This window comes from Meles meles, chromosome 15 (genome assembly GCF_922984935.1).
Source record: "Meles meles chromosome 15, mMelMel3.1 paternal haplotype, whole genome shotgun sequence".
Lineage (NCBI taxonomy): Eukaryota > Metazoa > Chordata > Mammalia > Carnivora > Mustelidae > Meles > Meles meles.
The window spans coordinates 64,392,222-64,413,773 of record NC_060080.1 but is presented as its reverse complement, the minus strand read 5'-3'; the positions used below and the strand labels follow the sequence as shown (position 1 = coordinate 64,413,773).

Below are 21,552 nucleotides of genomic sequence, written 5' to 3'. Positions count from 1 at the left end.
TACAATATGTACAACGTACAGCATACAAGCATTAAACAGTTTGTTCATGTTATCAGTAAGGCTTCCGATCAACAGCACTATTAAATTTTTGCAGTCAAAATTTACATGCAAATTTTCAAGTGCACAAAGGGTCGGTGCCCCTGACCCCTGGATTCTTCAAGGGTCAATTGTAGTTTATACTGTTTACGTTTCCTTTCTACTCACCCACTCTGAAACCCAATACAATCTGACCTCTGCCACTACATGAAACCTAATTTAACCTGATCCCTCTGCAATACTCAGCACTAGGAACCATGTCCTCATTAAGCCTCTATTTGGCTTCAGAGACAACGGTCCAGATTTTCCTCTTACTTCTTTGGTCAATCCTTAGTCTTCTTCCAAGTTCCTCTTTATCAGTTCTTTACATGTTGGTATACTCTCAAGTCTTTAAATGTTGGTCTTCTTTTTTCACCTCACACTTGCCGGCAATGTTAAGTACCCATACTCACAGCCCCAAATCCCATCCCTACTGTGACTTCCGTGTTTCACACTTGAGATCCACACTAATACATTAAACAGCTCCTCTTGATATTTCACATCTAATATGTCTTAAAATGATGGCTCTCTTACTTCTCCACTGTGACCCATTCTCTAGCTTAGTGATGTGAGCCAGGAACTTAGAAAGCGAACTTCACTCCTCTTTCCTTTCCTCTCCTACTTCTAATCAGTCACAAAAATCCTGTCAATTCTAATGAGTGTCTCTGGATCCTTCCTCCACTCTTCTTCCAGAGATATTTAAGAGCAGAAAAGAGGTTCTAAGTGCTAACTAATTTCCAATCTCCTCTCTTGACATTCCTTGATGGGCGTCTGTACCAACAGATAACTTACACAACTGCTAATCATCTAAGCTTTCAAAGGAAAAAAATAAAAAATAGAGAATTAATGTGTTACCTTCGAAAGTACTTCAGCACAAAGCATAGTAACTTACAAATGTACACTGATTTGGAAAAATCTGGAAATGTTTCTGGTTGACTAATAAGCACTTTAGGCAAAACTAATAGAATAAGCTTTTCCTAGATTAACTGACTATCCCACCAAGATGCGTGCATATGACCAAACAATACATCACCTTGCATTCTTCATTTGTAAATCTTCAGGCAACACTATTCTAAGGTGAAAATCACGTCCCTGTGGAAAATATTGAGAAAATCACAATGTTAAGAAAAAGTTAAACAAAATTACATCAAAAAAGCAATGTTTTCCTTTATTTTCAAAAAGGTATCAACTTTATCCAAATTTTTACATTTGTTAAAATATATGCAATAGAATACTACATTTGAAGGAAAATAATGTAAAAATGCCAGAAACTCTGTAATTATTGGGAAACCAAAACAAAGACAAGACTTCATTTTTAAAGAGAATCAATTCACATAACAGAATGTTAAGAAACTGTTAGTGCAAACAATGAAATTTAATTATTTTTTATAAACTTGGGGAAAAAAATTCTTTCAATTGCTTTGACTATGGAAGAAAAAAAAACCAGTGTAATATAAGAATATGTAATCCATTAGACTTCATATTTTTCAATTTCCTCATTTTACTAAAATGAAAGTATAGTTAGTTACACAATCTGAACATACAGACATGAAAAATATTTTTAAAAAACAGAATATTTAATTCCCGCACATTCGTGGGCCTTTAATAAAAAAAATCACTAATATTTATTTTAATTTAAATATTTACTAGCTATACATTTGAATATACCAAATTTTACTCAAGAGTTTTTCTAAGGAAAGAACTGTTCTCTGAGCAATATATTCGGTTTCACTTTCTTGAGAAAGTGAATGGGTAAGCAGCTTAAACTTTATATCTTAAATAGAATAATACACATGATCTGAGCAAAGGTAAGCAGAAAAAGACAAACAGAAATATAATCTTTTACTCCAACAATATAAAATGAAAAAGAGTAATAAAATTCTCGAAAAATAATCACCATGAGAATTTTAGCACAGGCTCCCTTAAAGCAGATTCAAAACTAAAGGAACACAATTAAATGTACCCCATAACCTTTACTTTCATGATAATATTACAGTTCTGACTTTCATTACATTTAAATGTCCTTTAAAAGAATGAAACAAAATGTACTACTGACCTTTTCAAAAGGTCAAGTAACAATAATTCACTATTTCATTAAAGCACTAGAAGGTATTATGTAGTAACTTTAACCTAACTTTATAGACATCCCACACATAGATGTAAGAACAATCTGGAATTCAGAATTTACATGAAAAATAGTAAAACTACTCTGATCTGTTATCTGAAAGAATAAAATTCCAAAGTCCCTTATTTGCAAAATCCAGCCATTTTAAAAGGTCAAATGCTATGTTACATGCCATAATATTTTTCTGATTCAAGAAAATGTCCAAAATTAGCTTTTTTAAAGCATATAAAAAATGTTAATTGCTCTCAAAAAGAAGTCTTCCAGGTTGTATGGAACAAAGTAATGACAGTTGCCTAAATCTGAATCTCTCCATATATCCTCCCAAATAGATCAATATTAAGAATATCTAAAACAGGAGCACCTGAGTGGTTCAGTCAGTTAAGTATCCAACTCTTGGTTTGAGCTCAGGTCATGATCTCAGGGTCATGAGATCAAGGCCCACGTTGGGCTCCATGCTCAGCACAGAGTCTACTTGAGATTCTCTCCCTTTCCCTCTGCCCCAACTCTCTCTCTTTAAAATAAATAAAATCTTTAAAAAAACAAAAACTAAAACTAAAACCACAAAAAAATCATGTCTCCACCAAAATCAGAAAACAGAGAACACTATAAACTTCAAACTACCTGTAGGAAGAAAAACATAAACCACTTTCCAGTGGTTTTCACTCTGGGGCTCCTATACCAAGTCCTTTTAAAGAACTATGAGGTTCAGAAAAAAACTGCGTGGAAGAGAGGAGGGGAGACTGAACTAAGTGTAAGGATAATAATGAAGAGGTTAGTAGATCAGAGCACTGACTACAGGGAGGGGGCTTAATATGAACATAAAAGTCAAGAAGCTCACCTTGTAAAAGAAATACACAGGAAGAAGATGATAAAAAGGTAGATGGAGACATCCTTTGGAAACAGGGTATTAGGAGGAAAATAACAATGGAAAACTGAGGATCTTATTTAACAAAATAAAAATACTCAACTCCTCCATCAGCACTACTCAAAAAATCAGCCATTAAATAAACTGTACTTTGCCTCAACTACAGAAGTATTCTAAAACTAGTAATTTTATAAACTACTGCCAACAATCAAATTCACAAAGATGTTTTCATCAATGCCAAGCTACTATGAGTCAAAATCAGAATAAAAGAAAACATTTCAAGTGATAATGATCCTCCATGCAAATTTAAAAAACACAAGGCATAAACAAATTACAATATGAATTATATTATCATTAGTAAGCATCTGTACCCAGACTCAGAAATTCAAAAAACCATGAACAGAAATTACAAGGAAAAAAAATTTAGTTCAAAAAAAAAAAGATACTACAGTAGAATAAATTAATAAGTGCTCAAGGAGGAATAGAGTAAAATAAAAATTTCATAAGAGGCAGTGTGATGGATAGTTCAGGTAGTAGAGCCCATAACTCTTATCTCAGAGCTGTGAGTTGATGCCTCAAGTTGGGGGTAGACCATATTTAAAATAAAATGGTTAAAAGTGGCATATGTTATGGGTACTTTACCCCAATAAGAATTTTTAAGATTTGGGGCACCTGGGTGGCTCAGTGGGTTAAAGCCTCTGCCTTCAGCTCAGGTCATGATCTCAGGTCCTGGGATCAAGCTTCGAATTGGGCTCTCTGCTCAGCAGGGAGCCTGGTTCCTCCTCTCTGCCTGCCTCTCTGCCTGCTTGTGATGTCTCTCTGTGTCAAGTAAATAAATAAAATCTTTAAAAAAAAAAAAGAATTTTAAAGATTTATTTATTTACTTTAGTGAGAGAAAGAGAGTGAGCAGGGGGAGGAGCAAAAGGAGAGAGAGAGAGTCTTAAGCAGATTCTGTGCTAAGTATGGAACCCAAAGCAGGGCTTGATTGTATGACCCTGAGATCATGACTTGAGCCAAAACCAAGAGTTGGACACTTAACAGACTATGCCAATCAAGTGCCACCCTCAATAAGTTTTCTAGCATTTTCTTTGCCATTATGAAATTTTTAAAAAATTATCAAAGCAGAAAATAAAAATAAAAACCATCAGAGAAAAGCAGTTGAAATGGAAACAGGTAATGAAAATCCAACACAAAAAGAACTGGCGACCTTGAAAAGGAAAACAAAAGAGAAGAAAGAATATTCTGAATTATAATCTAAGCATACTTTCTGGAAATTCACATAATGAAAAAAACTGACCATGTGAGAAAGAAGTCCTAATGACTGACTCAAATGTATCTTAATATGCAGACTTTAAAGAAAAAGTCCATTAACTTATGAGACCAAATAATTTATGGGAAATAGAATAAAAGTAGCATCACAATTCTCAAAGCAAGAATTTTAAAAAGCAACAATAGAATAGAACTTTTAAGAAACTGAGAAGATTTCTGCTTCAAGCTATGATGGAGAGACAGCAGCAGGATTTACCTTCCCACTTTAACTAAAAACTGGACAAAATATATGAAACAATGATGTTCAGACATCAAACAGGTAGCAAAAAACAGTGATTACTGAAAGAAGGGAAACAAATGAGAAAATCTTTATAATTATCCTGTCTTACTACCTGGACAATTTTTCAGACTTCACAGCAAGGATGGAGAATCAAATGGAGCCAGATAATTCTCCCTGATTTGACAAAAGGGGGTGAGTTGGGGGAGGCAAAGACATGTATAATTCACAATGTACAGTACCAAAGAGGAATGCTATATAAGAAGAGATAATACACAGAGAATGAACCTAGACAATATCAGTGTATCGTTGTAAAAGTCATCAGCTAAGTATGATTGCTGTGTATATGTAAGAAAACTACCCAAGGCCAGGGAATCATGAGACTGGAACATGCAAAACAATCTCAGAGCTCACACAAGGCTGGGAGTAGTCATGTTTCCTCTCAGAAGAATAGAAAACCTTATACTATAAAGGTTATCATTAAAGAGAAGTGGTGGGAATTCTCTTCTGAGAGTGCCTGGGTGGCTCAGTCAGTTAAGCATCTGACTTCGGCCAGGGTCATAATCACAGGGTCCTGGGATCAAGCCCCATATCAGGCTCCCTGTTCAGTGGGAAGCCTGCTTCTCCTTCTCCCTCTGCTACTCCCCCTCCTTGTGTGCTCATGCTCACTGTCAAATAAATGAGTAAAATCTTAAAAAAAAAAAAAAAAAAGGAGAGAGAGAGAGAGAGTACTCTGAAGATTATTGCCTAAGTGGTAGAGCCAAATTAATCTAGGCTAAAGTCTGTTTTGATTCTGCCTAACAAAGCTTAGAAGCAAACTATGAAAAGCTTAAACTGTTTCCAAATAATTTAACTACAGCTTAGAATAAATCAAGAATATTTAAGAGAATAAAATTATCTAGCACACAATAGTTGGAATGCACAGTATCTGGCATCCCACCAAAGTATGCAAAGAAACAGGAAAATAAGATTCATAATGAAGAGAAAAAAAGTCAAGAGAAATACAAAAATGGCAGATGATAGAACTGTTTAAAAATATTTCAACAGTGATATCTACATATGTTCAAGAAGGTAGAGAAAAGCATGAGTATGCTAAATAGAACAGGAAAGATAAAGAAAGACCCAAATCAAAGAGATAAAAAATACAATGTCTGAGATGCTATAAAGTATCAACAGCAGAATAAGTATTGCAAAAGAAAATATTAGGGTACCCGAAGGCACAGAACATTCAAGAGAAAGACACTGAAACAAGCAATGAAAAAGAACAGAACCATTAGTGAATTATGGAATGATTTTTAAATGGCCTACTATACACATATTTTAAGTCCCCAAAACAAAGGAGAAGAAGGAAAAAAATTTTAAGAAATAATGGCTGAAGTTTTGCCCAAATTAAAAATATATACTCACAAATTCAAAAAGCTCCACAAACCCTATGGAGGAAAATCATGAAGAAAACTACACCTAGGTGCATCATAATCTAATCAACAAAAACCAATGATAAAAAGAAAAATCTTAAAAGCAGTCAAAAACACACTTACAAAGGAACAAAAACAAGAAACAGAAGAGATTTCTCATAGGCAATAATGCAAGAGAATTAAGCAACATCTGAAAAGTACTAAAAGAAAAAAAATCTAGAGTTTTATACCTAGTAAAAGTATCTTTCAAAAGGCCAAATACCATGTCAGACATAAAACCACTGGAAAAAATGTATCAGTACAAGCTATGCACTACAAGCAATGTTAAAGGAATAACCTAAGGAAGAAAGTAAATGAAACAAGAGAAATGTGGATATACAACAAAAACTACCAGAAACAGTAAATATACAGGTAAATATAAATGACCTTTTTCTTAAATGTCTTTAAAAGGATCACTGTGCCAAACTGGACAATCTGAACAAATAAATAAGGACTGGATTACAAACCAAAGTATAAGATACAATATCTATGAATCCATACTGATATAAATGATTGATTTAATAAATGAGGGAGGGGCACCTGGGTGGCTCAGCATATGCCTTCAGCTCAGGTCATGATCCCAGGGTCTTGGAATCAAGCCCCATATAGGGCTCCCTGCTCAGTGGGGAGCCTGCTTCTCCCTCTCTCTCTGCTGTTCCCTCTGCCTATATACTTACTCTCTCTGATAAGTTAAAAAAAAAAAATCTTAAAAAAGTAATAATAATAAATGAGGGAGTTAAGGAATAAACCTAATCAAAGTGAAAGACCCGTATTCTGAAAACTATGTACTGATGAAAGACGAGACCAAAAGAAAAAAGGAAAAAAAAAAAATGGCAAGACTAGACATTCCATTCTCAAGGACTGAAACAACAGATATTGTTAAAATGTCTGTATACAGAATATGCCATGGGGAAAAAAGTCTCTTCAACAAATGGTACTGGGAAAACTGAACAGCTACAAGCATGAAGAAGCTACAAGAATGAAACTGGACCATTTTAATACACCATACACAAAAATACACTCAAAATGAATTAAAGACCTAAATGTGAAATGAAACTGTAAAATCCTAGAAGAGAACACAGGGATTAATTTCTCTGACATCATCCACAGCAACATTTTTCTAAACAGGTCTGCTAAGGCAAGGGAAACAAAAGCAAAAATAAACTGTTGGGACTACATCAAAATAAAGATTGTGCTCAGCAAAGGAAGCAATCAACAAATCTACTAAATGGGAAAAGATATTTGCGAATAACATACCTGACAAAGAGTTAGTATCCAAAACATATAAAGAACTTATATGACTGAACACACACCAAAAAAACCCCTAAATTATCCAATTAAAAAATGGGCAGGAGACATGAACAGACATTTCTCCAAGACATACAGATGGCTGAAACACATGAAAAGACAGAAGCTCAACATCACTAATCATCAGGGCACTACAAACCAAAACTACAATGAGATTATCACTTCATACTTATCACTTCATACCTGTCAGCGTGGCTACAATCAACAACATAAGAAACAACAAGTTTTAGGGAGGATGTGGAGAAAAAGGAACACTCTTGCACTGCGGGTGGAAATGCAAACTGGTGCAAACATTCTGGAAGACACTATGGAGGTTCCTCAGAAAGTAAAAATAGAAGAACTCTATGATGCAGTAATCACACACATTTTTAGGTATATACCTAAAAACTACAAAAACACTAATTCAAAGAGATACATGCACCCCTATATTTATTATAGCATTATTTACAACAGCCAAGTTTCAGAAGCAGCCCGAGTGTCCACTGACTAATGAATGGATAAAAAAAAGATGTGGTACATATATACAATGGAATATTACCCAGTCATAAAAAGGAATGAAATCTCAGCATTTGCAGCAACCTGGATGGAACTAGTGAATATAACACTAAGTGAACTAAGTCAGTCAAGAAAGATAAATACCAGGTACCTGGGTGGCTCAGGTCATGATCCCAGGCTCCTGGGATCAAGTCCTGAATGAGGCTCTCTGCTCAGCGGAGAACAAACTGATGATTGCCAGAAGGGAAGTGGTTGGGGGAAGGAGGGATGGGTGAAATAGGTGAGGGGGATTAAAGAGTACACTTATCATGATGAGAACAAAGTAATGTACAGAATTGCTGAATCACTATATTGTACACCTGAAACTAACAGAACACTCTATGTTATCTATATTGGAATTAAATTTAAAAACTTAAATAAATATGGGAACTAAACTAACCTTCCTTACAGAAGAATTCCAGGTAAATTATATACTCTACCTTAAAAGAGAGAGAGCATAACCCTTCACTCCTTAAGTGGGAGCAACTCAGAGATTTCCTTCCAAAGAGTAAATATGGAAAGAGAAGAGTTAATGCTACGGTAGACAAACACTATTTTAGCCAAAGTAACATCAACAGTGGTAAATCATATTGTTGGTTTCCTCCCTTTAGATCATGTGATGAAATGGTACTTAAATTCTCAATGTTTCTTCCAAAAACCAGTAACCAGTAACAGAAATCAATGGAACAGGACAGAAAACCCAGAAATAAACCCACTCTAAAACTGTTCTTAAAAAAAAAAAAAAAAAAAAAAAAAAAGTCTCTTAATAAAGGAAGATAATTATTTAAAAGAAAGGAAAATAAAAGTGTATTGGGAGGGTTAAAAGATAAACAGAAGTAAAAGATATGACAACAAGTACACAAAAGGGAGGGGATGGGAAAGAGTACATTGCATGATTCTTAGAAGTGGTATACTTGAAAGTAGATTGTGGTAAATTACAGTAGCATACTGTAAACCCTAGAACAAACACTGAAAAAGAGACAGAAGTGATATATAGCTGATAAACCAATAGTGCATATAAAATATAATCCTAATATTATTTATACGAATCATGACAAGTTTAAGATGTATACTATAAACCATAAAGCAACTAATTAAGAAGGAAAATAGCTAATAAGCTGATAGAGGAGATAAAAAATGTTATACTATATAGTGTAAAATGAAAATGCAGAAAAATATGAAAAAGATAAAAAAACACATAGAACAAACAGAAAAACGCAGCAAAATATTAGCTTTAAACTCAATGATATCAGTCATCCATTAAATGTAAATGGTCTAAATATCTCAAAGCAAAAATCAGTTGATTTTTAAGATTAAATAAAAAAATAATGTCCAGAAGAAATCCCCTTTAAATATAAGACACAAATAGATATCAAATAAATGGGAAATGATTAAGCCATGCCAACACTAATCAAAAAAAAAAAAAAAAAAAAGCTAGAGTCACTATACTAATATCAGAAAATAGATTCTAGGAAAAAGATTACCAGAGATAAAAAAGGGTTATTTCACAGTCATTTAAATAAAAAAAAAAGTTCAAGAGTGCTCAACAATCCTAAAAGTTCATGTACCTAATAAAAGAACTTCAAAATATACAAAGCAAAAACTTACAGAAACAAAAGTAGAAACTGAACAATAATTATAGTTGGAGATTTTCAATATCCCCTTTCAATAATAAAACTAGTAGACAGAAAATCAGTGAGTATATAAAAAACTCAAATAGCATTATGAACCAACTTGACCTGACATTATAGAACAATCATCGAACAGCAGCAGAATGCATTCTTTTCAAATACAGACATAACATTTACCAAAATAGGTCATATTCTATGCCATAAAGTCCCAAAGTATTTAAAAGAATTTAAATCCTACAAATTCTGTTGTAACCAATATGAAACTAAATTATAAAACAATATCAAAAAGATATCTAGAAAGTCCTAAAATATTTAGAAAGATATACTGCTGTTCTAAGTAACCCATGGTTCAAAAGAAGAAAAAAAAAGAGGAAAAGAAATTAACGAGTATTTTGAACCGAAAAAGAAAATATAACATATCAAAGTATGTGTGATACAGTCAAAGTTGTGTCTGAAGAAAAATTTACAGCACTAAACAATTATATTACAAAATAGAGGGGCACTTGGGTGGCTCAGTGGGTTAAGCCTCTGCCTTCGGCTCAGGTCATAATCCCAGGTCCTGTGATCAAGCCCTGCATCAGGTTCTCTGCTCAGCAGAGGGCCTGCTTCCCCACTTCCCCCCACCCTCACCCCCACCTGCCTCTCTGCCTACTTGTGATCTCTGTCAAATAAATAAAATGTTTTTTAAAAAAATTATAAAATAAAAAGTTCTCATTATCCATGAGCTTAAAATTCCACCTGAAGATACTAGGAAACTTAAGATCAGAAAACAAAGAAATATACACACATATACAGAAAGCAAAGAAAGACACAAAAAAATAAGCGGAAAAAAAAATCAATAATATCAAAAGTAGGTTCTTTGAGATCAATAAAATGTTTAAGCCTCTACCCAGTTGCACCATGGAAAAAAGACAGAAAATACCGTAAGAGTGGGGACAAGAAGTATCTATAAAATATATCCAAAATTTCTTTGATATTTCAACCTTTAAGAGTTGGTGCCTCATTTCTCTCCTTTTGAATATGGACTAGATTTGAGGCTTGCTATAAAAAACAGAAAAAGCAGAAGTAAATATGTGTAACTTCAGAGACTGGTACCTTTTCTCCAAAAGTACCATGCAGCTTTATGCTTGATTTATCACGCAGGGAGAAGCTAGTTGCCATGTTGTGAGGACCCTATGGAGATCTATGCAGTTAAGGAACTGAGACCTCCCAAGTCAAAGAGAAGTAGAAAACAGGGGGCTCCAGCCAATATCCATGTGAATGAGCTATCCTGGAAGCAAATCTTTCAGTTCTAACCAAGCCTTTAGAGAACTGGCATACTGGCTAACATCTTCATGACAAGTCCATAAGAAACAGTGATGCAGAACCATCCACCTATGGAGCTTTCAAACTCCCAATCCATAGCAAAGGTAAGATAACAAATGTTTGTTGTTCTAAGCCACAAAGATTTGGAATAAGTAGTTACACAGCAAAAGATAACCAATATAGGGAACATCATTACAGTTCCTAAATACATTCACTAAAAGGTTAAGGGAATGTTAAGCAGTAAAATTTAAGCCAATAAATTCAAACATCTAGAAGAAATGCACAAATTCCTTGAGGGAAACAAACTGCCAAGCTCACTCAAAAGAAAAGGAATAACCCAACTGAGAAAATAACTTATTTAAATCACAGGGATCGTTCATTCTCTCTCTCTCACACACACACAAACACACAAACAAACGTGCACACATGCATGCACAAAGAATCAGTTTCCAGACTATAATTTTTAGAAACCGTATTATCTAATTGTAAAACTAGAAATAACAAAATTAATAATCGAAAAAAGATTTTCATGAGAAAAATTTTTAAATCTTCTATTAAGTAACTCTTGGGTGCAAGGGATCTACAAAGTAAAATTATGTAAGTACTAAAAATGATTATGATAAAACACTGTATGTCAGCATATACAGCCTACTTTATAAAAACAGCGGTAAGAGGGAAAATGCAGAGCCTTAAAAACTTGTATCAGTAAAAATGTGCTCTCACAACCAAATCTGGGAAAATTTAAGCATCAAAATAAATAAGGCAAGTAACGATTACAATCCATTAAATTATTTTTAAAACTTCTGATACAAATAAGTGGGGGAAAAGAGTTTACTCCTTATAATAAAATGACAATAAAGAAGGAATAATGGAGTTAGAAAAATCATCATTTGGCAACCACCAAATGATGGTGGCTCAATTAAGATGCTAAAACTGATGTGTGTACCTGAAAGTTTGATGCTTCAGAGTAGCTCTCTAAAAGCACTTATGAATTACAAAGGGAAAATCTGGCACATGCCATCTTAACAAGGTGATCAGAGGTAACATCATCAATGAGAACCACTGACTTCACGTGCCCTAAAAAGGACACAGCATTTTTTGTGTCATCTGTGCTGAAATTATATAATCTGAATTTAATGATGAGGAAGTATCAGTCAAACCCAAACTGAGGGACATTCTTCCTAATATCCAAACCATAGTCTTAATAAATGTCAAGTTCATAAAAAACAAAGAGCCTAAGGAACTATGCCAGACTAAAAAAATAGGACAACTAAATGCAATGTGATACCTTAAAACTAAATACAATGTGATATCTTACATCTTACTCCTTACAGGAGGCTGGAAAGGGGGGTACAAAATATGTAATTGCAACATTAACAAAATCTGAATTTGGCCTCCAGATGATGGCATTATATCATGATGAAACTTCCTGATTTTGATAACTATACTGTGGATATACATGAGTTTGTCCTTGTTCTCACAAACTATATGCTGAAGTATTTAAAAATAGAGACACTAGGGGCACCTGAGTGGCTCAGTGGATTAAGCCGCTGCCTTCGGCTCGGGTCATGATCTCAGGGTCCTGGGATCGAGCCCCGCATCGGGCTCTCTGCTCCGCAGGGAGCCTGCTTCCTCCTCTCTCTCTGCCTGCCTCTCTGCCTACTTGTGATCTCTCTCTCTGTCAAATAAATAAATAAAATCTTTAAAAAAAAAAAAAAAATAGAGACACTATGTCTGCAACCTAATCTCAAACTGCTCAGAAAAATAATGTATATATACCCACGCATATATATATACACGCAGAGTAAAATCAAATGGGGCAAAAGTAAAATGGTGAATCTGGGTAATTTTCATACATACTTGTTATTTTCTGTAAATTTGAAATTATATACAAGACAAACATTTCTAAAACCAGTCCCATCAAACATTAAATAATGTGTTTATGTTAAGAAGTCAGAATTGTAGCTACAGCAAGGGTCACAAGAAAATTCATCTAATCTCAATTCTGACGTTTACACAAGTTTTCTCACAGGCTTCAATAGAGAGACACATATAAAGTACTTTCCTTAAAATGCCTAAAATTATGTATAACATGGCTCCTGATAAAAATGTAACTTAATCTCTCTTTAATTTTTCTAAAACATTACCTGAAAATGAATCAGGTTTTCAACTAGATAATTCAAGACTGATACTTCCAATTCAGGGAAGAAAAAGTGGATTACCTTTACTCCAGAAACAGTAATGAAATTTAGCCTCTACTTCCTTCAATGGTCATAATGAATTTAAAGAAAAATTAATAAATCCATATGTACCCTCTATAATCTTTCTTTAATCACAGTGCACTCAGATTAGTTCTACCTTAATATTCTAAGAGGTGAGTAAAAGTTTCATTTAGCAAGTAAATTTGATCATTCACTCAGTACTTTTGAGAGACTACTATAGGTTTTGAGTAAACTTCAAAACATATGTTAATTCCTAGGATATGGCCCCTATCCTCAAAAAGTATGTTTTCTGGTGGGATAGAGGGTGAAACAGGTGAAGTTTGTGTTTTTGTAGGCACAAACTCCCAGTCCTAAGTTATAGGGATGAAAAGTACCACATGGAAACTATAGTTAAAACTCTATTGCCTATTTGAAAGCTGCTAAGAGACTTATCTTAAAAGTTCTCATCATGGGGCGCCTGGGTGGCTCAGTGGGTTAAAGCCTCTGCCCTCGGCTCAGGTCATGATCCCAGAGTCCTAGGATTGAGCCCCGCATGGGGCTCTCTGCTCAGTGGGGAGCCTGCTTCCTCCTCTCTCTGTGACTGCCTCTCTGCCTACTCTCTCTCTCTGTCAAATAAATAAAATCTTAAAAAAAAAAAAAAAGTTCTCATCATAAGAAGGATACCTGGGTGGGTCAGTGGGTTAGGAGGCCTATTCTAGATTTTGGCTCGGGTCAGGATCTCAGGGCCCCAGGATCAGGTTCTAGTCCTGCTTGTCACTCAGCTGGGAATCCTCTTGAGGATTCTCTCTTCTCTCTCTCTCTCCCTGCACTTCTGCACCCACAGGATCTCTCTCTCTCAAATAAATAAATCTTTAAAAAAAAAGTTCTCATCCTAAAAATAATTATAGAACTACATATGGTGCATCCGATGAACTAGACTCACTGTGATCATTTCATGTCATACACATACATCAAATCATTATGTTGTACACCTGAAACAAATGTTGCATGTCAGTTATACTTAAAAAAAAAAAAAAAAACATGAAACAGGCTTCTCTTTAAAGTTAAATTAAGTATCAAGTTTTCAAATACCCAATACTCAAACACTTAAATATTTCTGAAAGTTGAAACCATTCTCTTAATCACCATAATTAAGAGTTAAATTTTACCTCCATCCCACTCTTTTAATGCTGACAATGTTTTGATGAGGATTGTTGAATGGAGTGTTAATCAAGGTAAGGTGGAGCAATGCAATTATTCATTTTCCTTTCAGAAAATAAAAATAATTCTGAGAATAGAAATTTTTACTCATCACCATGATATGCTTTCAAATTATCTGGTTAATTACTAAATTTTAAATTTATTATGACAAAGTTGCATAATTTGTGTTTCTATATAACTGAGTTCAAATACTAAAAATGTGCATGTCTATAAAAGATTCATACATATTTTTCCAGAAAATAGTTATTTCAATGTTGTTTAAAAATGACCACTTTGTTTCCTTCCTCTTCCGAAATTTCTCATTTCACATAGCAAATCAAATCCTCAGGTTAGTTGGGTGTTACATTTCATAGCTAAAAGGTACTGCTGGTAATCTAACGTATTCATGATCCATATCAAAAGTTGCAGGTGTTTAATTTGTGTGTAGTTTCAACAGTTTTTCCTCAAGCAGAATCTGTTAATTTTAAAAGACTAAATTTTAAAAAAAAAAGAAGAAAAGAAAGTACTGAGCTGGTGAGAGAGGTTGCGCAATGTTGAGTGTAAAGGTCTGGGAGCAAAAATCTATACTTAAAAATCTAACCTAAGGTATCCTGGTACAACGCAGAGAGAGGAGCAAAACTGCGGGAGTGGAATCTGATTGCCTCGCTTTCAGGGACTCTGGCAATCATGGACAAGTAACTTAACCTGTCCACTTTCGCATGCCCTGATTTACTTAACTATGAAGACTGAGAAAGATTTCTTTTAATTCTGCCTCAAAGGGCCGAGGATTAGTGAGATAATGTACTTGGAAAGCGCTATGTAAACTTCAAACCTGTACACGTGTGTTACCAAGTGTCATCAACTCCACCACAGACTTAAGAAGCCGCCTGGACTCAGGAAAGGTAATTAATTCTGCTGTCCAGATTTCGTACAAAATATCGCTACAGGAAGTGCTCAGGGACACACGACTTAGTTGAGAGCCAAGAGGTGGTTTTCCTCCAAAACACATTTTTTGCAGGAAAAACGAGTATAATCTGTAGGGATTCCCTAGTGAACGGTTGGCCACCAACCTTCGTGGGGCTGGGCGGGGGGGGGGGGGGGGGGGGGAGGTGTTAGAGACAAGGTAAAAATTTGCAAACAATCAAACAGTTAAAGGTGGCGCAGACGCGGAATCAGCCGGGAGGTCAAACTCAGGAAGCGCGCGCGAGGGGGCGTGGCCGTCTGCCCCGCCCCCCGCTCGCGTCCCGCGCGGGGCTCCTCTGGCGCAGTCCCTGGCCCGACCTGGGCCCAGGCAAGGACGCGATAGCGAGTGGCGGGTTGTCAACAACCACAGAAGTCCTCAAACCTCCAGTCTCCGAGGAGCCGTGAGGCGCCTCCCCTCTTAACTCCCGGCGGCTAAGGGCCCCCTAACTGCTCCCGTAACTGACTTCCAGGGGCGGAGCTGCGCCGCGAAAGGGACGCCCTCCTAGCAATCCGGCAACAAGCTGGCGAGTACCTGAGCCGAAATGAATCCTTCGTACACGGTTTTCGCCCGGTTCTGAGGCAGAAGCAGCGGGCACTGGCGCAACAGGCTCTCCTCCATCTCCGCCACGGTCCGCAGTCCGTAGAGCCGCGGGGCGGTTAACCGTCGGCCAGGGACCCGCACATGCGCAGTCCCGCCTGCGCCCGGGGCTTGGAGGGGCGGAAACCTGGCCTTTGGCGGGAAAAAGCCTCGAGGACCGGGGGGAGTGAAATTAAGGTCTGGTGCTAGTTGGAGCCCCTGGCAGAGTAGATGTGGCTCTGTAGGAGGCAGCACTGGCCCCAACAGGAGACAGGAGGGAAGACGGTTCTCGGGTTCATAGCTCTAATTGAACAAGATCATTCTAGCCTTGCCTCAAGAACCGTTTTGGTAATTTTGTTTCATTTTACTGAAAGACTGCTACAATTTTTAAGCAGTTGTACTTCTTCCCGCATCAAATGGGACTACTGCAACTTTGAGATTGCATTTCTTACAGCATAAGATGGTTTGTACAGTCTGGGTGTTGTAGTATCTCTTTTATTTACCCCGAACCTGCCTCCACTCCCCGTCTTCACCGCAGTCTGTCTCCTATTGGCCTGTTCTACAGGATCTTCTGTATGCCCTCAGCATACGGAATAATGTATTATTCTGTATATATTATTATACAATGTACTATAATCCATTCAATATATGTGACGTAATTGTATGGTTTGCCAAGTTTAGTCAGATAATATTCGAGATGCACAAATGTGTGTGTGTGTGTATACATATACACACACAGATCTCCAGACTCAAGTCAACACTAGTCAGTTTCAGTGCACTGCACTCACAAATATCTAAAGGCAAAACATGAGGGAAGATTGCCAATTAACTTGATGAGCCCAAGTTAATTTTTCTTTGACAGCCCCTTCTCTACATTTTTTAAACTCAGGAATGGTAATTACCCATTTTCTTTTACTAAGTGTTGATTAAATAAGTAACATTACTATTTACCACAAAATCATTTGCTATCCCAATCAGTGTTCAAATGCATTACATTTTTTAGAACTAGTATTTGCAAAACATCATTGTAATATGCCAAGGCTATGTAAAGATGAATAAGATGTACTCCTTCCCATCTTTATTGCCCTCAGAATGGAATCTGACTTCTTGAAGATTAAAGTTGCACAACAATTGTTACTGTACTCTGGATACTTAGGGGGAAACAAGGATATGCAGCAGGGGCTAGGTTTAAATGACACTAAGGCAGTGGTTCTTAAAATATGATTCTAGAATCAGTGGCATCAGTAACACCTGGGAAGTTGGTAGAAATGCAGATTTTCACTCTATCTCAGATCTAGGGAATCCCAAATTCTGGGAGTGAGGCATAACCATCTGTGTTTTAACAAGCCCTCCAGGTGATGGTGATGCACGGTGAAGTTTGAGAATCTCCTCAGGGAAATGACCTACACACACTCAATTATGCAACTCATTCCTTAAGGATGATACTGTGTTCAACCATCACAATCATGTTAAACTATATACATAGATGCCCAGGCTAGATCCCTGACTAGTGGTTCTCAAAGTGTGGTTCTTGGACTGGTATCATGAGCATCACCTGGGACCATGTCACTCCCAAACCAACTGAATCTTTAATTCTAGGAGACAAGCTCAGCAATCTATGTTTTAACAAGCATATGTTTAAAACCTTTGTGTTTTGTTTTTAAAGATTTTATTTATTTATTTGACAGAGATCACAAGTAGGCAGAGAGAGAAAGGGGGAAGCAGGCTCCCTGCTCAGCAGAGAGCTGGTCCTGGGATCATGACCAAGGAGCCTGGGATTATGACCTGAGCTGAAGACAGAGGCTTTAACCCACTGAGCCACCCAGGCGCCCCCCAAACCTCTGTGTTTTAACAAGAGATTCTGATGCAAACTAAAGTTTGGAAACCATTACCCTAGACTTAGTGGTTATATTTTCACACCTAATTCTGTTGTGCAGGTAGTTGAAAGTCATTGCACTAATCAAGTGAGTAATTGTCAAAGTTCTGAGCTCAGTTACCTATCCACATTGTGACTAACTGAAGTGAACATTATCTAAAAAAGTATTAAGAATTAGAAATCAGATTAATAACTAACATTATAAAAAGCAATAAAGAACCAATTTTGCCTTTTGGAAACTTGGTGTAATCTCTATAGTAATGAAATGTCCTGCAAATAGAATAAGGAAGCCATGAAATTACAAGTATATTTTCATCCAAAAATGTCCTTCAGCTATGAAAGATAAATAAGATATGGTTGTGGTTTGTGACATTCCTTTAAAGAATCCTTTGTTGACGGGGATAAGATTTGCTAAAGCAGCAATTTTGTTTCTATTAAGTAAAAGAGAGCAAGTAAATGAATTATCCATAATGTGGAAATAACTGATTTTATAAAATGTTGAGAAATAACTAAATTAACAAAAATAAATTAAAATTTACTCTAGGGGTAACTGGGTGGCTCAGTCAGTTAAGCGTCTGACTCTTGATTTCAGCTTGGGTCATGATCTCAGTGTCCTACGATGGGACGCCCTCTGGGGGTTGGGGGTGGTCCGTGCTCGGTGGGGAGTCTGTTTAAGGATTCTCTCCCTCCCTCCCCTTCCGCACCTTCCCCCATGTGCTCTCTCTCTCTCAAATAAATAAATCTTCAAAAAATAAAATAAAATTCGCTCAAAAATTCAGAAGTTTAGAATTTCATATGTATATAATCATTTCAAAATAACAAACATTTAAAAAATATCTTTATCAAAAAATTAGTAGTACCCTTTTTATTCTTTAATATCTTATCTATGTAAAGTTAATGTTAGCAGGTCTATGGGGAAACAGATATACATTGCTGATTATCATGCATAATTCACAAAATGTTTCTAAAAAGCAATCTACTTATGTACAACAGAAAACATAAGATTTACTTTCTTTTGAACAAATACTTATGGGAGTATATCTCAAGAAGATAATCCAAAAATGTTTAAGTAGGAGACAACTTAATGTCCAGTAAGTTAGAAATGGTCAAGTTATATAACATGATAAAATGTCTAAAAGCCATTGAAATGACGTATGTGAACATGCAATATTGGTACATAAAAACTATATATGAAGTCTCGATATGTGAAAAGAACAAAGCAATGTCAAGAGAAAGAGAAGGAACTTACATAATTAGTTGATGTTTTAAAGATAAAAGATCTTTCATTTTTCTGTGTAAAGCAAATTACTTAAGAGACCATGAATTTTTTAAAGGAAGGCATTAGCTAAGATTTTTATAAATGTAAATGCTGTCCAACTTAAAATCATCTGTTGAGTTAGAGGAAGCACAGTATAATGAAAGGAGTCAAGAAACTTCAAATGCTTGATTCTGTATAAATCATATGATGAATTATAGGGTCCTTTGCAATTCTAAAAATGTATTTGTAAGAAATGAATGGGCTTAAAAACAATAATTACAGTTAAATAAGGATTATCCAAATAATAAATCTGAAAAAACTCAACTTTGAAAATTTCATTCACAATGTCACTCCACTTAGTGAGAATTTGTTTGTGAATTCTAGGGTGGAATGCTGACATTGGATACTTCTGCAATTTTGTCAACAATTGTAACAAGAAGATAATTTAGTCTTGTACACTTTTAGTTGGACAATAAATGCTTTCAGGAAATGATGGAAGAAAGTTATGAACCAATTATTGCAGCAGGAGATGAAGTTCATGTTCAGTACAGAGTGAACAGAAAGAAAGAATTGAAACAAGCATCTTTACATATGATTTTATTATTTTGTTTGATGAATCAAAGGGATTCATCCCTTGAATATTCATGTTCAAATTATAAACTAAACACCTTACAAGTTCAAATGTATATAATCTCCCTTCTAGATAATTTACCATTCAGAAATTATTATGTATCAGCAGTTCAAAATTCAAAGCAATTTTATATACACCTATAGTCATTCCAAAATAACAAAAACATTTTAAGTTTATAAAAAAATAGGACTTTTGGGCACCTGTGTGGCTCAGTTGGTTAAGCGACTGCCTTCAGCTCAGGTCATGATCCCCAGAGTCCCAGGATCAAGTCCCACATCAGGCTCCCTGCTCAGCATGGAGTCTTCTTCTCCCTCTAACCCTCCCCCCTCTCATGCTCTCCCCCTCTCTCTCACAAATAAACAAAATCTTTAAAATAAATAAATAAATAAATAAATAAGTAGATAACTAATAAATAGCAGGGCTTTTAAAATATTCTTCAAAACCTTAAGTATATAAAATTGTCTTTTATAAAATACATTCTTCAAATAGTCTGTCTGAGGAGGAGCCATTTTAATCTCATTTTCCTTTATAGCCTAAAATAGGTACAAAGGAAAAGATATTGTGAAAGGAAAAGGGCACAGAAGAACAGAAAGTCCCATGTCAAAATTGGCTGGTCCAAGTTTGATAGCTGGGACTCCATATGAAAACATGACCAACAAAGGTAAAAAATGAAATCACAGATTTTTAGGACTCTTTAGAGCACTAGTATTTGTTCAGTAGACATATATTAATATATATATTAAATATATATATTTATATATTTATTTAATATCTATAAATATATATATTTATAGTTTTATACTATCATGTTTCACATAAATTATAACAGTATTATAAAAGTTATTTTCTGTATTTAAAATGTATCCAACTTTCTGAGAGTATCTTACCTAACTTCAGTGCATGGTTTGGTAGAAGTCACAACCTAAATTATGTCCTCTTCCTCAATTGTCCGGAGACTCTAAAAGACAAATGTAAATTTGGAAGAAAATTGAATAGACTTGTTGGATAAGCAGTTTCATTCAACAAAGGTAAAGCCTCAGAGGCAATCTGTTCCCAGGAATAGTCTTGGCTTATGGGTTATTTAGTTGCTTTTCAACAAACCTAATTTGACTCAAATACGACTTTATGTACTGTAAAGGACTTCCTAATGAGCAGAATGAAAACTGAATCAAAAATGCTTTCTGCTGCTAGGGCAGGGGCTCCTTATAGTCCCTACCCTGCAGAATTTCCTTACCTCCACTGACAAGAAACTGCTTTGTCTCTTCTACTATTTTTTCTAAGTGGGTAAGCTTATTGTATTTATCCTGTCCCTGGTCCACCACTGTATTTTGCATCTGTATGTTTGTGTGTGGTGGGGAGGTGGTGGCACTGACCAGAGGAATCAAAATCCAGATCCTGACAGAAAGGATGGAGACCCCTGGGAAATCCTGGAGTCTGAAATGAATGTAGTGACAGATGAAATGTTGGGTTATCTAATCTGGGAATGGGGTAGGGGAGTATGTTTTATGTGTGAGAAGAAGAAGGGTATTTGGTCATCAGAAGAGTGAACTATAGTGGAGACTGTTATGTATGTGCTCTTCTAACCCATTTCCTCTATCCCCTGGGCCTAAGACTAAACTACATTTCTACCCTGTCTTGCAGGTTGCTGTGACCAGGTGACTGAATTGTAGCCAATGGAAAGTGGGTGGCTCATAAAACTTTCCTATGCTTGATTCAACTTTCTCTTTCCTTGTTCACTGACTTGAATCAAAGTATTCTAAAGCCCTTAGGAATGGTGGAGGCATGAGTAGAAAGAAGCTGTGTCTGAAATGTTTTCCAATTGACTTGTGTGAGGGAAAAATAAACGTTGTTATAGTAAGGCACTGAAATTGGGGATTTCATTTGTTACCCTAGCATATAGCATGCATTATTCTAATATGGTGGGTATCAAGTTGCTTTGGTATTTAGATTCCATTTGAATGTTTAAGAGTGAAATAATAGCTTTATTATAAAAAATCAAATAT

The 21,552-nt window shown here is 35.8% G+C and overlaps 1 protein-coding gene across 1 annotated transcript in view; it reads right to left on the bottom strand.

Annotated features, from left to right (window-relative positions):
- FANCL (FA complementation group L) overlaps nucleotides 1-21,552 on the bottom strand; it is a 113,327-nt gene that overhangs the window by 79,529 nt on the left and 12,246 nt on the right. Inside the window, exons 3-5 of the mRNA XM_045979046.1 lie at nucleotides 20,784-20,917; nucleotides 15,740-16,038; nucleotides 1,109-1,167 (exon numbers count right to left, since the gene is read on the bottom strand). Of these exons, the coding sequence (XP_045835002.1) occupies nucleotides 1,109-1,167; nucleotides 15,740-16,038; nucleotides 20,784-20,917 (492 nt within the window). The remainder of the gene's footprint in view (nucleotides 1-1,108; nucleotides 1,168-15,739; nucleotides 16,039-20,783; nucleotides 20,918-21,552) is intronic.